Raw genomic sequence first — 17,255 nt, 5'->3', positions numbered from 1 at the left:
TCCAACTTCAAATAGGAATATTTGTCCTATCCCTCATCCAATCATTGTATCTTGGAAGCAGAAAACTTGGTTTTTCAAATACAGATGCTCATAGCTGAAGGAGTTGGCTTTGTGTCTCAGGTGAAGACTTGAACTTGCACTTTTGAGTGACATTGGAAGGTACTATGATCTTAGAACTGTTGGGGGATGCAATGAAGGCATGTGGCATTATGAGAAGACTATGGAGCTTGTGGGATAGGTATGAAATGTGATGGCGTTTGTGAGGTTTGAATCAGGGGTTCAAGTATTGGAAGACTGATCCCGAGTGTGGATAACCAAAAATGATGATACCTTTAAGTGGTGGAACATACAGGAAAGGCTTTACGTCATTGGGTATGCTGCCCTTGTAAAGCATGATAGAATATACATGGGACTGGTTAGCTCTTGTGAGGGGGGGTGTTTTAAAAAATGTACCTCCTTTTTGCATCACCTTCTACTATGCTATAATTGATCGTGTTGTGATATAGTTAAGGGGGCATTCATTAAAGCTGAGAAAATGTCAGCATCAAACTCTTTTGTAAATCATTTATTTATTTGAAAAGGAGAGTATCAGATGACAGGCAAGAAATTGAGATATTTTACCAGGTGGGTCATTCTCCAAATGACCTAAATTGCAAAGGCTGATTTGGGCCAAATGCAGAAACCAAGAACTCCAGCTGGGTATTTCACAATGCTGTCAGGGGTTCAAGTGTTTCAGACATTTTCTGATGCATTTCCATGTGCTATTTAGCAGAGAGTTAGCTTAGAAGCAGAACAACAAGGGCTGGGACTGGCAGGCTGATAAGGGATGCTGCGTTACAGTGAGCAGCTCTTAATGCGCTGTTCCAAAATGCCGAATGTTTTCTTCTTTTTTTTTTTTTCAAAGATGTATTTATGTATTTTGAAAGTTGGAGTTCAGAGACTCTTTATTCACCAGTTCATTCCCTAAATAATCACAATGGCGAACCCTAGGTCAGGCCAAAGACAGGAGCTTCGTCCAGGTCTCCCAAGTGATTGACAGGGGTCCAAACACTTGGGCCATTTTGCGCCGCTTTTCCCAGGCAAGTTTCCTAGAGCTGGATTAGAAATGGAGCAACCAGGGCATTAACTGGCACACATATGAGACGTCAATATGGCAAGTGGCAGTTTTACTCACTATACCACAAGGCTAGCCCCATCTACCCTCAGGTATTTTGCTTTAGCGAAAGAAAAAAGACTAAATTAACACCGAAGAGGCAAGCTTTACTATATTTTTTATCATAAATTTTACCAAAAATTCTGTTTACCTCATTTAAATACTGTCAGCATATGAAAGGGTTGCTTTTACTCCCATGTTTGTAGAAGCTCAATTCACAATAGCTAAGATATAGAATCTACCCAGATGCCCATCGACTGATGTCTGGATAAGGAAAATGTGGTATATACACACAATGGAATGCTATGCGACCATAAAGATGAATGAAATCTTGTCTTTTACAACAAAATGTTTGCAACCGGAAGCCATTAAACCTAGCTAAATTAGCCAGTGTCAAAAAGACAAACACATCTTCCCTGAACTGTGACATCTAAAAAAACAGAGTAAAATGTAATCAAGATTAATGAAATCGACAATTTAGATCTGCTTATTCTTTATAACCTTTGGATATATCTTTGAGGAATGACACTTTTCCCCCATTTGCTATTTGTGGAATTCCATACCTAATTGAGTGTGAAACCTGTGATTGTGGGACAGCCAAAATCATGTCACTGTAAAAATTTAAAAAAAAAAAAAAAGAAGAAAACAGGAGGAACAAGGGTGCATGAATGGGATTGGGAAGTGTTGCTGTACTCCTGCAGCAGCATTGTAATATATATTCATATTTTTCTTTTAAAGGTGTATTCATTTGTATTGGAAAGGCAGATTTACAGAGAGAAGGTGAGATAGAAAGGAAGATAATCCTCTTGCCGTTCACTCTCCAGATGGCAAATAGCTTAGCTGGGCTGATCAGAAGCCCGGAGGCACAAACCACCACTGGTCTCTGATGTTGGTGCAGGGATCTGAGACCTTGAGCCATTCCCCGATAAATTTCCAGATCATAAGCAGTGACATGGATTGGAAGTAAACATCCAGGACAAGAATTGATGTCAAATAAAATCCTAGTTTTGCAGGCAGAGGCTGCCTGTTGAGCTAGCTCCAAGATATGTTCACTTTATTTGAATAAAATCATAAAGAAGTGAACAAATTAAAAATTTTACCAAATGTGTAACAAAACTAGAAACTCTGGTAGTAATGATTTGTCTACCTGTGAGATTCCAGACTTTGAAAATCCTCAAACATTATATCATCTAATTCCTAATCTCAAATTCTACATTCAATTATTTTTGAAACATTAACCACAAACACAAATTTTGCAAAGTAGGCAGGCACAAGGAATGGTGTATTCGGGGGAGAAAAGTCTCTATGCTCAATTCCGCAGATGTCCCTTTATACATGAATGGCAATATATATATTTTGACATTCTATGAATTGCACACATTGGGGAAAAGAGCAAGAGTTGGATATTCAAAATATGTTACGTGACTTGAAATATACAAAAGGATACTCTTATACAAGGATTGTAATTATAGATTACATTGTCATAAATATGTCTGGCTATGGGGGAAGCTTCATTCGCTTAAAATTCATCCACACAGCAAAATTAAGGAGATAGGAATCTGCATAAGATCAATCCATTTCCTGTAACCACCCTCCCAGAATGCATGTAGACCGTATTTTTTCAAAAATGATGCAAAGTGTGTAATATGTGTCCTCCTAACCCTAAGAGAGGGTTAATACATAAGAAAGAGTTGATATACAATTTAATCATAACTCTGCTACAACAGAAATCCTTTCCTGGACCCTGTTGCATTTTCTTTTTTTTTTTATCCATCTGAAGGGTAAATACATAAAGACAGTGAGAAAGACTGAGAAACATTTTTTCCATCTGCTGGTTCATGCCCCAAATAGCTATAACAACCAGGTCTGGGCCAAGATAAAGTCAGGAGCAGGAATTTAAGTTCAGGTCTTCTACATGGGTCACAGGGAGCCAAATACTGGAGTGATCAACTGTTGTATTGCACTGTTTGCATTAGTGGGAAGCTGGAATTGGGAGTGTGACCAGGACCCCAGTCCAGGAACTTCAATACAGGATATTACTGATCTAGGTAGTAGTAGTTTAATCACTGTGACCTGCACTCATCCCCGGTTTCCTTCCTTAAGGGAGGGGTGGGGAGAACCCAAGTATCTATGTAATTGTGTAACATAATACAATGTAATTACTGAAGTTAAATAATAAATATATAAAAAAAAAAAGGTTAAATTTCTTACGTTGTTTTATGAGGTAGGTTTGTCAGGGCTTTGCATTGAAATGGTAAACAACTCGATAGTAGGAAACATAGAAGTGCAAGATGAGTTGCTCACTCAGTATTTTCCTGGATGAGTGTCTTTTCAGGTGAGTTAATGAAATTAATTCTAAATAATCAGGTGATTCCTATAATTGCTTCCACTTCCCCCAAAGTCCCAACTATACACAAGACTTGGAATCAAAATGTATCCCTTAATGTTGAGGTAGGACAAATGACTGCCATCAAGTGGCATTAAACCACAGAAAGCACTGGATATCTAACCCTTTAGGAGTTGGGCCTTTTGTAATATTATGATGATTTGCTTTGAGAGCAAATATGCTTAGCCAGCAAAAAAATCTTCAAGAATTTTTCCCTTCAAGAGCAGAAAAACAGCTGCAGCCCTGTCCAGACTCTCAAGACTTTGTGTAAATGACAGTGATGAGGAGGCGATGGTGAGATTAACACACAGTTCTGAACTTGAAGAGTTATAGGCATTGGGTGGCCAGACAGAACTGTAGAATATAACACCTGTTTCACAGGAATGTCAGGAGTAGAAGTTGAATTGCCACTGTTTTGGAGGTTTCATAGTGAACAACTTAGATGAGTTTCAGGGAAGGGTGATGATTTGCTTTAGTTTCTGACTGGGACATACAGTGAAATCTGGATTTTTGAGGGCCAGAGTAAATATAGCTCCTTTCCCAGCCTCCCTTTTTTGTGTTCTCCACAAAACATGGTTATACTAGAATCCTTTTGAAAATAATTTTAAAGTTCTTGGTTCACCACAATTTTCCTGCTTTCCAGTTTAAACCTTCCTCCTAGAAATAGTATCAATAAGAACACATAGTCATGAAACGGAAATCCAGTATGAGTCAATAGAACAATGAGAACAGGAATATTGGCCTGTGTTGACAGGTAAACTGTAATATTCATTTAGAAATAACAAAACCAGAGGAATTACTGCAAGGAAGTTTCTAGTTCCTCCGTTATGATTTGCCTTGACTCTGTTTCAGTGACTGCAATTGGCAATTTGAAAATAAAAACTTAGTGACAATTGACAAATTCAAAATGCTTTTATTTTTATGGAAGTTAAGCAAGTACATTTTAAACAAAGAAGGTGTACTTTAACTTAACATATGGTAAAACAGAAAAACCACACATTTAAGTTTCTATTCTCTAATACACTACTGAACTTTCCCCTTAAAAGACAAAAAGCCAAGCTGAAATGAACATAGAAAAGCATCAAATATGACCAAGTTACTTTAGCCATTAGGATTTAGCTCATATTTTAAATGGACAGTCTAACATGAGGACAAAGTTTACATCATTGCTTTGAAAGTTTACACACGTTCTTTTTTTAAAAAAAAAAACATAACAGATTGAATAAATGCTTCAGTAAACAGAACTTTGCTGATCAAGACAATTGAAATAACTCCATGTTGAATAGTTTCAGAGATAAGCTGGATTCACAAGCATCTTCATTTATGTAAAGCCAGCGAGGACCTTTCAGGCTGAATAAAACTGTTGTGCCATTGCTAAACAGTAATAGTTACCTCCTTTAAAAAAAAGAAAACAAGTTAGTTCTTCTGAGGAACTATGGTGATATGCATTTAAAATACTAAAACTTCTATCTTCAGGAACCCAAAATGATCAGACATAACAGGAATTTGCAAAATTCAACATTTCTCAAAATTTCTGTAATGCGAGTGTGCCAGTTTTCAAAGATTCTTCAAGTTTCATGTGATACCTTCTGTTCTTTCTCCAACACTGAAGATATTGAAGACTGATACTCTTTTCCTGAACAATATTGCAATGTATATATGAATTTATATATTTTCTTTTTGTATTTAATGGCACATTTGAATTACCTATGGCTTACCAAAATAAGGGTGAAGGGGTATCTGGTTATAATCTAAGAAAATGAAAGCTTTATACATTTAGAAACTCCCACACCCAGGTTAACCCTGTGACTGTGTATACTGTATGAAGGGAGACTAGTTCAGAGCATCATTTCAACCATGGTATTTGACTAAATTAGTATCAGTTAGAGTGTTCGTAATCAAAAGATCCATACCAATTTATATTCACATAATATTAGATTGGTACAGGTAAAATTTTTACTTGAAAACTTTTTAAATTTTTTCTCCTATCATTGCTCTTTTTGATAGTAGTGGTTGATAGCCTAACTTTGCATTTAGCTCTATCACAAAATTGACCTTTGCTTATAAAGGGAAAAATCAGGAAAGTATGGATGACTCAGTATAAATCCATCACCCTTGTTGAAGCGCACTCTAATCTTATATTTGTGATTCAATTATGTTTATACATAAAGGTGATGACATTAGCTTTGCAGGACAGATACATTAAACTGAAATGTTACCTCAGTCTCTCCAATTCTTAGCACTTTCAAGAGAAAAGTATATAGCTTTCTAACCTTGTGAATATTGTTGAATGTTTGTTCTTCCTGTATAGAAGGTATCATGGAAAACAGAATTCTAAATAGTGCCTCAGAACCAAAAATGAAGATGTAATGAAGTGATAGAAGAGTTAAAGTCAATTTTAGACTAACTGGAGGGCCATATTTCATTAGGCATCAACCAGACACTTATCCAAGGAGCCTATGGAATTCATCTTGAGGTTTTCAAAAGACCAGAAAAAATAGCTTCAGTTTGTGGAGAGTGTCACCCCAGCGAATTGCTCAATCTTTGTGGAATATGAGAATATTTACTTTGATTAAATTGAACAGGTACTTGTTCAGTTCTGCAGTCTACCTCATCTTTTGTATACACAGTCTAAATGTCAAAGAAAAGCTCTTAACTTAAAATGACAAATAACCATTTTACCAGTATTCAAATTTATACAATATAGCTAAGCTTAAATCATGCAGTACAAACTGTGAACTTTACAAAGTTGTAAGCAATGGGAAAACAAAGAACACCCTCTGAAAAGTGTATGTAAACAAGGCAATGAATGGCAAATGATGCTTATTCTTCAGAAAACTGTAGTTTCTAAAGAAAAAAAAAGCGCCTTAATCATGTTTATTTTCTGTACTAAAAAGAGACAAACATCTGCCCACACCAATCAATAATTATGCCTGTTTACAAAGCCTATCAGGGATAGTTCCCACAGCAGCTCAGAAACCCAAAGAAAACTAAACTAGCAAGAAGAAGAGAGTAATGAGTCATTTTTTGATCTAAAATACAATAATTTGAGACCTCATAGTAATGAAACTTTTTCTCCCAATTTTGAGGATAGTGGCAAACTACACTTCTGTTCAGTATGCGATATCATGTTGACATATACTCCAGTAGTGGTTTACCTATGCAAGTGTTAAATATCATAAGGAAGGAGCCAGTACTGATCTGCTAACTGACACTGATCCGTGGAGCGATCTCAAAGTTTCCACATTTCAATTTCAAAATGCATTTAAGCTATAATATGAGTGATTTATCATTTAGTAGTAGCTGTCAAAGTAAAGTCCTAGATAAAACAAAAACATCTGGAACCATAAACAGAAAGGAGCAGTAGCTGAATTTTAATCCAAACTCGACATGCTCACTTCATTAGGAACAGGAAACAGCTAATTAGTAATTGAATGCTTCATGTTTTTAAGAGTGTTTGTACTTGAGTTCCAAACAGAAATGATTTCATATACAGTTTAGATGTAAGCAAGATTAAAGATCAGGAAAAGCAAGGAACAAAGCCTCTCCGGAGCAATGTCAGGGATGTTGCAAACTTACAAGGAAGGATACACTGGGATTTAGGGAGAGACGCCAGAATTTATTGCTTTAAGGTTTATTAGATGGATAAAGGGGAGAATTTGATATACACAAAACTGACCGCTTCTTAAATAAAAATGCAGACCCATGAGGCCTTTCCCTTAAACACAGCATTGCCTGATATGGGCATTTCCTGTGGTACAGCAGACTGGAGTGGAACTTTCCACACAGGAAACTCAGAGTTGATCAAATGAGTTATCTTACATAGTGTACAACTGACTGCTCAAATTCTATTAGTGTGAGAAACCTGCCTTCTGAGGTCTATATCTGAAGCGTATGAATAGAGAGAGCTAAAAATCATGTGTTACACAGAAGACAGGTATACAGGAAAAAGCTAGAAGAAACTCCAAAAGAACACACAGAGTTCAATCTAAGTACGTCAACCATACCTATTTGTAAAGACACAAATGTTCTGAAGTGAGTTCATCTATCATTCAGTATATACTGTGTAACTTTATAATTGTGAGACATTTTGAATATTATATTTTATTCAGACATCACTGTTATTCAGTTCAGTAATTGGTATTAGTAAAAATTTTGATTTGACTTGCCTCAGTTCTTTTCCATGACTTATTTTTAGTTTGGCATTATTTCATCAAATTAGGCTAAACCACCACACCTTCTCTATGTAAGACCTTCTAGAGTCTGTGGAGAATACCACAAGCTAAATGCTTATGTCTTGGAAAAATATTTTTCAGCCCATGAAATCACTGAGATGTCACATTGATAGGAACAAATGTGATATCTAAAGGTTTCTAGGTTTGCGAGCCATTACATCAGGAACTCCATGTACTACTACAGAGAACTGATTATTAAATAGGCATTAAAAACTCATTTGCCCTTTTGCATAGCATGAGTGGTGTTTTTGTCACATTGCAATTTAATCCCAGAGCAAATGCAGAGATAATGTACGAGTTGGTTTTTGTTGGTGTAAAGAGGGCACTGCAACATGGGCATTAAATCTTTCTGATCATTAGAGTATCACTTAGCACAGGAGAATACTGCTCTACTGGATTCTTAGGTGGCATGAAAATGACAATGATAGGTTCTGCCACCATTCGATGGCCAGGGCTCCATTAATTAAACACTTAAACATATTTGAGGCCATTTCCTGGGTAGTTCAAGTCAAATAACCCATTTATTCCTAGGCACTTGACCATATTAGGCAGCTGACCATGTCTAGTCCGGTGGGAGAAAAATGGAAAATACTCCATACATTTTATGACTTTCTCTCTTCCTCTCTCTTTTCCGTTTCATCATCTTATTTCTTTTCTCTTTTCTTTCTTTCTTTCTTTCTTTCTTTCTTTCTTTCTTTCTTTCTTTCTTTCTTTCTCTCTTTCTTTCTTTCTTTCTTTCTTTCTGATAGCCTAACAAAGAGAAAACACAGCTGAGAAAAGAAGAGAATAACAAAAACTTGCCTTCTTCATAGATAAGGAATGTGCTAGTTCAGAGTGGTTAAAATATTTGTTCCACTATCAATGGTCCAAGAAGAAAACCAAGTATAGTAAAATCTGGAAGTTAGAGCTACAGAACACTACAGACAAATTGTTTCCTTTAGAAAGGTGAGCTCAACAGCAGTCATAATAAATATTGATCGTTTGCAAAAATGAATTACCTCCTGATATAATTCCTGTTAAACACCAGGTCAAATATAAAGCTACTCCGTAGCAACCACTTCTTAAGGTGGTTGTGTCCACATTTTAATTTCTCTCTACACCATTTAGAAATAGCATTTCTGTCTTAATTCTTTGACCTACTTACCCCACTAGGATGCTGTGTGGATTAATGTGATAATGTTTGTAAACCACTATGGAAGAAAGGGGTTAAAGAAATGTAAAGTATCATGTTCAGTCATCATTATGATTATCTCCTGAAAATTTGTGAAGCATGTTCTCTAGCACATTTCCCTTGTTGTGCAAGATTTTATTTATCAGTGATAAACAAATAGTAATTGAAGGTTCCACAGTTTAAGAATTTAAGTATAAATTCTAAAGATTTGCAACACTAGATTAGCAGGTAACTGCTACAGCACCCTATTCGTGCCTATGATCAGTTGGAGTTCCGGCATCAGTGTTCAGGCTGCACAGAAAAAACAATAAGACCTGGTCAAAATTTCATTCCAACAACAAAAACCCAAAATCTACTCAGTGCACTTCACCAAAAAACACACACTACCATTTTATATCTGCTAAAGATTTCAATAAATCTATGCATCATAAGTGCGTTTTAGCAGGTTGATCTCTTAATCAAATATTCATTTATGTCTTATTCCCTTAAAAACAAAATTATACAAAGGTGAGCAAAATTGTAGATTTACAGTAGCTTAAGGCCTAATGTTATACTCTAGGGGTGATACTGACAATATAAAAATGGTGTAAATGATATTCCCTAACTCTAAAATATGCTTATGAGCCCCTTGTGTATGTTCTACAGCTTTACAACCTGCAGACAAATGCATGACTAGTTTAACAAGCAAGCCATTTAAAAAATGTTCTTTTTTCCTCCACATTCTACAACCTGGGTAAACCGCTACACCATTTTCTAAGTGAAAACCTTTTTAATGGTTGCAATTTCTCGGCAAGATGAGATTTCTTTCCTGAAAGAATGGCAATTTCAAAGTACCTGCTCATTTTTAATTTTGTACAAGCTACCAATAAGTGCGTGTACAACATTTTGTCTTATTTTGCTTTGCTTTAATTTGTGTCTTCCATAAAATGCATCTATTTTTTTCCTTCTCAGGGCTCAAGTTTCTTTCCCAGTGTTTCCTCAACTCTTTTTCATTTATATAAACAATTGCGCATCCTTAAATAATTAATTTCATCACAGTAATACTTCCGGTTGTTAATCTTTTCTTTTTTAGAATTTAGCTTATTTTTTAACTACTGGAAATGTTTTCAAAGTTAATTTTCCAGCTAAGTAATATGTTCTACATTTTCTTTAAGTTGCTTAATTGGTGATATGTTTTTTTATTTTCAAATGGGCACTAGCTTATCTGGCAACACTTAAGATCACCCCTGTACTCCTGATCTGAGTAAGAAAAATGAAAAATAATGTGCTGGTTAATTTTCTAATTCTTTCTCAGGATCAGTATAAGCTAAAACTTATATTGCAGGAACTCTAACACAGTTGTAAAAACAATCAAAACAAGAAGTTCTTTAATCGAATAAGCAATAATAATGAGATTAGTTCTTACTGTGATATGATCAATATAGAAATATCAATATGAAAGCAGGGGAAGTGAACCAATGAAAGCTAGAGGCATATAATGAAATTATGTAACATTTGATTCTTTTTTGTTGTTGTTGTTCATACAAGAGCATTATTTAGGAGTTATTTTTTTTCCAGAGGAGCCTAATGTTCATTTTCAGAATGTGACAATTGTTTAAGAAACAGAATTTCCTAAACTTTACACCATTTTGTGGAACACTGTGTTGAGCTGCTACCTACAGCACTAGCATTCCATATGAGTCATGTTCAAGTCCAAACTGCTCCACTTCTAATCTACTTTCCTGCTAAGGAGTGTGGGAAGGCAATGGAAGATTGCACAAGTGCTTGGTCCACAGTCATTCGCGGGGACACTAATTGTCCTTCGGATATTGGCCTCTGTCTAGTCTTCTATCTGACCTGACCCCAACCATTGGAATCATTTGGGGCAGAGAAGTGAGGAATGAAAGCTCGCACTCTCTTTCTCTCCCCTTCTGGTTTTTTTTTTTTCCTTTCTTCCCTCCCTTTTCCTCTTATAGCTCTGCCTTTCAAGTACCTAAATAAATCTTTAACACAAAAAGGATCTTACTGGTTCCAACAATTTTTAGTTTCATTAAAAAATGCTAGTTCATATTATACCAACTACTCTTACATACTTTTAACTCACACTAATTTTGTGAATTATTTAATGCACGTTTTTCCATTACTGACTCTATAGCTTTTGTAAGACAAATTCTAAAAAGGGAAGGATATGAATTTGTCATCATATGGGGACAAAATATATATTTACCAAAAATAAATTATCACTGAGGAGCACATGTTTGAAAGCAAGGTTTACATATTAAATACAATTAATCTCTACTGAACTGTACATTTGTAAACACAAATGCCAACCTCAAGTGTGCATTACTAATAATGATAACTTGTCCTTCTCATACATGTTAGAAACTTTAGATATAACATACTGATGTGAAAGGTTAGGCAAATATTATAACTACTTTACTAAAATTAAGGCAGACTGAATGAATTCTCAAGGATAGTAACTGAGTTGGTTTGATAGAAACTGAAAACTAAGCCAGTGCTGTTTCTGCCACTTTGTTGTGCCTGCCATATAGTTTGTATAAGATTGCAATAAAAACACATGTCCAGTATAGATGTCTACAACTTTTGAGCCACATTAAGACCTTCTGAAGGACTTGAATTCTACTTCTCCAGAAGGGAAGTTATAGAAAATACAGGCAGGCAGAGGAAAGCTAGCATTACGAACATACTAACAATGTCAGAAGCTGTTCAAACCATGTATGCTATTTTACATGTGAAATGCCATTTTCCTTCAACATTCTCTTGCTGTAGATAATACTATGGTGAATGATACTGCATAGATTTGTACACGATTCTCTTAAAGAATCTAAAGTTACCTTCTCCATTTTGCATAAGTGTGTAAGTTAAAAATATTTTTACACCTGGACAAAAGTTGAAATTTATTTCAGTTATATATAAGATATACACTGAAAACACTTCAATGTACTATTAAAAAAGAATAAGTAAGTTCCCTTTGTAATAACTTTATCCTCTTTTTATGATGAACTGATGAAAAACATTATAATGCCAGATTTCAGATGAATGAAAATTATGAAGGGAAATTAAATATGGAAACAGTGGAAAAACATTAATCAGTAACTTCTACAATGCTCAAAGTAACCATGTAAAAATCACAAGTAAAATGTTGAACAGAAGTTACCAGGACACTGTAATATCTGAGAAGTTATTAACTCTCTATGTTGTAAATTTTGCTTGATTTACTGTTAAATTTTCAGGCATGGAGGCTGAGATCAACACTGCATTTATTAATTTGTATTGTCATAAAAATTATCACACCACTTATACATTTGTGGGAAAATAGGAAAACAAAAAAGAAACATTAGTGAAAGAAATTAATGGACAAGTTAGTGAAAATGCTGTGTCAACAATCACTTGCATCATTGACAAAATCAGTTTCAACTTAGGAATGTGAATTATGATCATACAGATAGTGTTAATGCTTTAAACATTAAAAATATAAAACTAATTTTTGATGAGGGTTCAACAGAGTTGATGACTCTAAAGAAGTCTGTATAAAATCTTAAAAGAATTACTCTTTAAATTCATTTTTAATTTCCCAAACTGTATTTGGCCTACCTAATATAAGAAAACTGTTACCTACGGCAAACCAATTTTTATGCCGTACAGTAACAAATCTCAGCCCAAAATTTTAAAACGGAGGATGTGTTGCAGACTGTTTCTGACAGGACAATATTTTTTTTCAATTTTTTGTCTACTAATGTTTTAACTGCTCTAAAAGGTTTTAAAAAGAGAGGTGCGTGATATTTATCTAATTTTGGTAAATATTTCAATTTCTACAAACTTTAAAACAGAAGAGATTATTAAATGATGATTGGTGTTAGACTAATTTGGTTAATTGCAAACTGAACAAGCCTGTTCCCTTATGTGACCACACCCTGCTTTACATGGGAAAATATTACAGTCTCATTATATTTGCCAGACAGCTGACTTACCAAAAGATATTTGACAAGTATGGATTCATAATGAATTGTAGTGAGGGAGTTTAAATCATTGTTTCTTAGTTTTCACTATCAATAGCAGAAAATTAAACTCTTTGGGGTTATTCCCAGACTTACAAAACTGACGATACTCACACTTTTCTGCAATAACAAATGGGATAATCCTGCTAAAGGATATTTGAATTAAAAATGGCACAAAGTTCACAGTACAGTAAACATAATAGTTATTGCCTCTGATTATTTTACTCCTCCACTTTTAGGCTTTGAACTCCTCTCTCCAAGGAAGACAAACCCCTGATACAGAACCCTTGTACACATTATTTTTCATCAGCATAATAATTTGAAGTTTTTATAAGTAATGTGACAATGATAGCATATGAATAGAGCTTCTTATGACTATGCTATAATGTCATTATTTCAGCACATATGTAAAAGAGAATAATCACAAATCTTAGAATGTTAATCAGTGACATCCTTTTCCTTTGCATGTTCCTTGTGTATATGTGGCTTGGGTTGGGGTAGGGTAAATCCCATGCCTAAACATTATTGTTGTGTGTAGAGAATATGGAGCAAAAATCAGCAGTTTAAGCAGTATTATCAGAAGTCATTTAAACAACTTTTCTAAGAGTATAGTATACCCATAACCATAATACAAAATATCAAGTGGACAAAAATTAACAGTTGATGAGGTTAGAGCAGGGAGCAGTTAGCAAGACTCCTACAAGTAGTTGGAGAGAAGATTGCTGTGTAAAATTAGTAGAAAAGCCTACAGAGAAATAATATCTGCTCCCTCTCCCATTGTTCTTATCATACTGTATCTATAGCAAGAAATTATATGTACCTAATATTTTCCTATTCCCTTTTATGTCCCTGGTAACACAATTCCATTTCAATGATAGCTTAAATAAATATTGTAATGACACCTTGAGCTCTTGGGAGTAATTTTGCTTTAGTGAGCCAGCAGCAAAGGTAATAATAATAATAAAAAGTTTCAGGTTAAAAAAGAAAAGACATTATGCAAATACATTTTGGCAGAATTTTTAAGAATGCACATATTCATATACTCATCATAGTACACATATATTTATAAACATAGAGATAGCTTTATTTTATCAACTATATATAGTAAGCTATGTTATAAAATAAAGTGGATTTTAGATACTTTATTTACATCTGCTACATTTTGAGTCCAGTAGTACAATATTCACTTTTAAATTCTTTATTGTAACCTTTAGCAAGCACTAGATTGAGGACATAGTGGATTTTTCTATCCTTGAATGAACACTTTTTATTCTGAATAAGTTCTAACACGTTTTCTGAACACAAATAGTTAAGACAAGGAAAAAAAAGTTCAGTGAGCTTATTTTGGCACTGAGATTATATTTAACCTGTAATTCTAGTGTATTTATATGAAAAAGAAGGAAAAATTAAAGCATCCACCATATTTATGAAAAAATCCAATGATAAAAAGTATTCCGGTGTCAAATCATCTTACTTCATTTTCAAACATGCAGGCAAAAATAAACAAATGTAAAGAGTGACATTCTGCTTTTAAAAAGCAATTCCTAGAGTTCATTGTTTTGTCTTCTTGTCTTTTTTTTTTTTAACCCAAACACATGCAGTAGTAGAAATGAAAGCACTATGTCACTGTGTCCTTGTACTTTATGATGTTGTCTCCCTGAACATTTTTTATTATTTTATTTCATGACAATAAAGTCAGTTCATGAAGGCTGTTGTCTATTTTCTAAGTTTGGGAGCTTCATAGTCTGTGTTTGTTTTACCTATTATTAAGATGATGCTGTCATTTAGAAAAAATGGAAGGAACGTGCACTGTCAACTGTATCAGAGCCCCTAACAATGAAATATGGTCATACAAAAGTTAACTAAGGTATAAACATGCAAAAGGAGAAGTCTCCCTACGATCATAAAATGATGTTATTTTCTGTTCAGCAGTTCATGTTACTGCTGTTCGTGCTAATTAATTAAAGGAGCTGTTGCAATAATGTGCAAACAGGGAATCTGAGAAACTGAGAGGGCTTTTAGGTCTCCAAGTGAAGTTAAGTCAATCTGGGCGCGGGCAATCAAATGTAATGAAATCACTTGTCAGTGCTAAGCTTGCAAAAACTGTGAAGTTTGACTAGGGAGTAAAAGGATTATAATTAGATTTCCAATAGGATAATAACTAAATGGCAGAATGCAGTAAAGAGAAAATATTACTTTGTTAGCTAATGGTATTGCTGTTCAGTTTTAGGTTTTATCAGCTCACTTGTAGTTGTATTAATTTAATTTGCTTTTATCAGCAAAAATGTACTACGCAAATGGCACTTGAATGTCATTTGCAAAATCATTGATCTGAAGGTGCACTAAATGACACCCAGTATGTTTGTTTTATGTAAAATAGAGATTGGTGGATAAGATGGTTGATGTGTGATCTTGCAAGCCCACAACTGAGTGACACAAATCTGAATAGGACTATAGTTATGTGCATGCTCCACTAAATCCTTCACCCCAAGATATAGTGGAAACAGCCACTGCATGGAGTGTGCGTTCATTGTTTGATCACCTCAGAAAACCGATGATAAATTGCTAAAATATAAGGAATGCATATACCCTTTTATTAAAAGATGGCCTACACATGATCAATATTATTTGTGTAACAGCATTGAAATAGTAAGAAAACAACTAAAAAGTGTTTGAATACACATACACACACACACACACACACACACACACACACACACACACACATAGTATTATCTATATTAAATCTACACAGATTACCATAAGGCTAGATCAGATTTCACTGTTTCTAACGATGAACATGTAACATTTTTCCACATCTGCTTTAGATATTCTTCAAGAGATGTCACAGTGGAACAACTACTTGAACTTCAAAGGGACAGCACTAAGTGAATGATAGATTTCTATCCAACAGAGCTATTGACAAGGGAACAGAAGGGACTTCACTGATGCTAGGACTTTTGCTGTGATAAAGGTGAATTTTGAAAATGGCATTGCACCAGCATTCACAAGTCAACCTCACAAATAATAGATTTCTCAGTTTAAAATAGAAAATTGAGTGAGATGGAAAAGATGAAAATATTATAAAAATAAATCAGAAAAAAAGTTTAACACAAAAAATTAGGGAGAATGGACACAACAATGATTAATCTTGCATTTTATGTTTTTCAAGTGTATCTTCTTTGAGATTCATGGATACCTACAGAAGAAATCTTACTGAATTCTGAGCGTCTCAAAAAAAAGGCAAAATGGCTGTATTATTTTAGGTAATTATTTGACCTTATTGACTAAGTGATCTGTATTTAGAATTGGTACTAATAATATTTTCAGTCACCTACTCCACTAAGAGAAAAAAAAGTTGCTCAAAAATAACATCTTTCTGATTGGAAATTGTCATTTCACTCACATAAACACAAGACATTCACTCTAGTTTTTCATAATGTGATGATGAGCATTTTATCATTAGCAGTGCTCCCATGTTGTATTAAGTGAAGGGAGATGTCTATTTTTCCATTTTTATCACATTTGCCAAAACTATTAGTTGATAAAAGCTAAAAGATAGATTTTGAAAAAGAAATGATTAAATTACCACATTTTATCATGTATGGATAATATTCACCACAAACACTAGACCAATGTGTAATGTGGAAAACATTAAGACTTGATTTTCTTGCTTTGTATGTTTTATCTCAATCATTTTAGAAGCGTATCTAATCTTTTACATCTGCCATTAGATACTAAACCTCATTATAAGTGTGTTCAGTAAAAATAAATATTAAATGTGTCTTTTCCTAAGTGCAAGCTTTTATGCAGAACTCACTCTTTGTGAACAACATAGAAACAAAATTAGTTGGAGTCCAATGGAGATTGAATGTACTTTCACTTATGTCACCTAATTGACTGCCCATGAACACAACATCTGTTTCCTGTTGAATAGAAATGAAGTAGCTTTAGGGACAGTGCAAAAGCTTATATTTATCACAGAGTTGGAAAAGATGTTGCTGAAGACAGTCTGAACTGGGTAGTATGTTGGTTTTTCTCCTCCAGTTTTAAAACTGACTTCACATTGTGCTCAAGGCAAGGATACAACCAAACTCAATGATCCTAAAGGACGGTGTCTATCTTTTTGTATTATTTATTCAGAAGGGCTCAAATTCTTCAGGGTACTCATTTCTATCATGGTTTTATGTGGTGGACACCTCAAATATCAGGCCCAGAACCAATGGGATTTCCTTCCTGAGTTAGCTGTGGCGAATTCATTGTAGATATACTGAGTCTCATTCAGATTAGCTTTTCTCACCTAGTCACAGCC

The 17,255-nt window shown here is 34.5% G+C and overlaps 1 protein-coding gene across 11 annotated transcripts in view; it reads right to left on the bottom strand.

Annotated features, from left to right (window-relative positions):
• Positions 1 to 4,751: 4,751 nt before the first annotated feature.
• DACH2 (dachshund family transcription factor 2) overlaps positions 4,752 to 17,255 on the bottom strand; it is a 521,453-nt gene continuing 508,949 nt past the window's right edge. For 8 of the 11 annotated variants that reach the window (XM_058658946.1, XM_004592794.2, XM_058658950.1 and 5 more), the window contains one exon: positions 4,752 to 4,934. In XM_058658946.1, the coding sequence (XP_058514929.1) occupies positions 4,885 to 4,934 (50 nt within the window). In that variant the 3' untranslated portion in view covers positions 4,752 to 4,884. Of the gene's footprint in view, positions 4,935 to 8,475; positions 9,237 to 17,255 lie in introns of those variants that run through there. The other 3 variants (XM_058658952.1, XM_058658948.1, XM_058658954.1) reach the window with 3 other exon arrangements.

This window comes from Ochotona princeps, chromosome X (genome assembly GCF_030435755.1).
Source record: "Ochotona princeps isolate mOchPri1 chromosome X, mOchPri1.hap1, whole genome shotgun sequence".
Classification (NCBI taxonomy): domain Eukaryota; kingdom Metazoa; phylum Chordata; class Mammalia; order Lagomorpha; family Ochotonidae; genus Ochotona; species Ochotona princeps.
The sequence above is the reverse complement of the archived record's forward strand: the minus strand, read 5'-3'. Positions and strand labels throughout refer to the sequence as shown.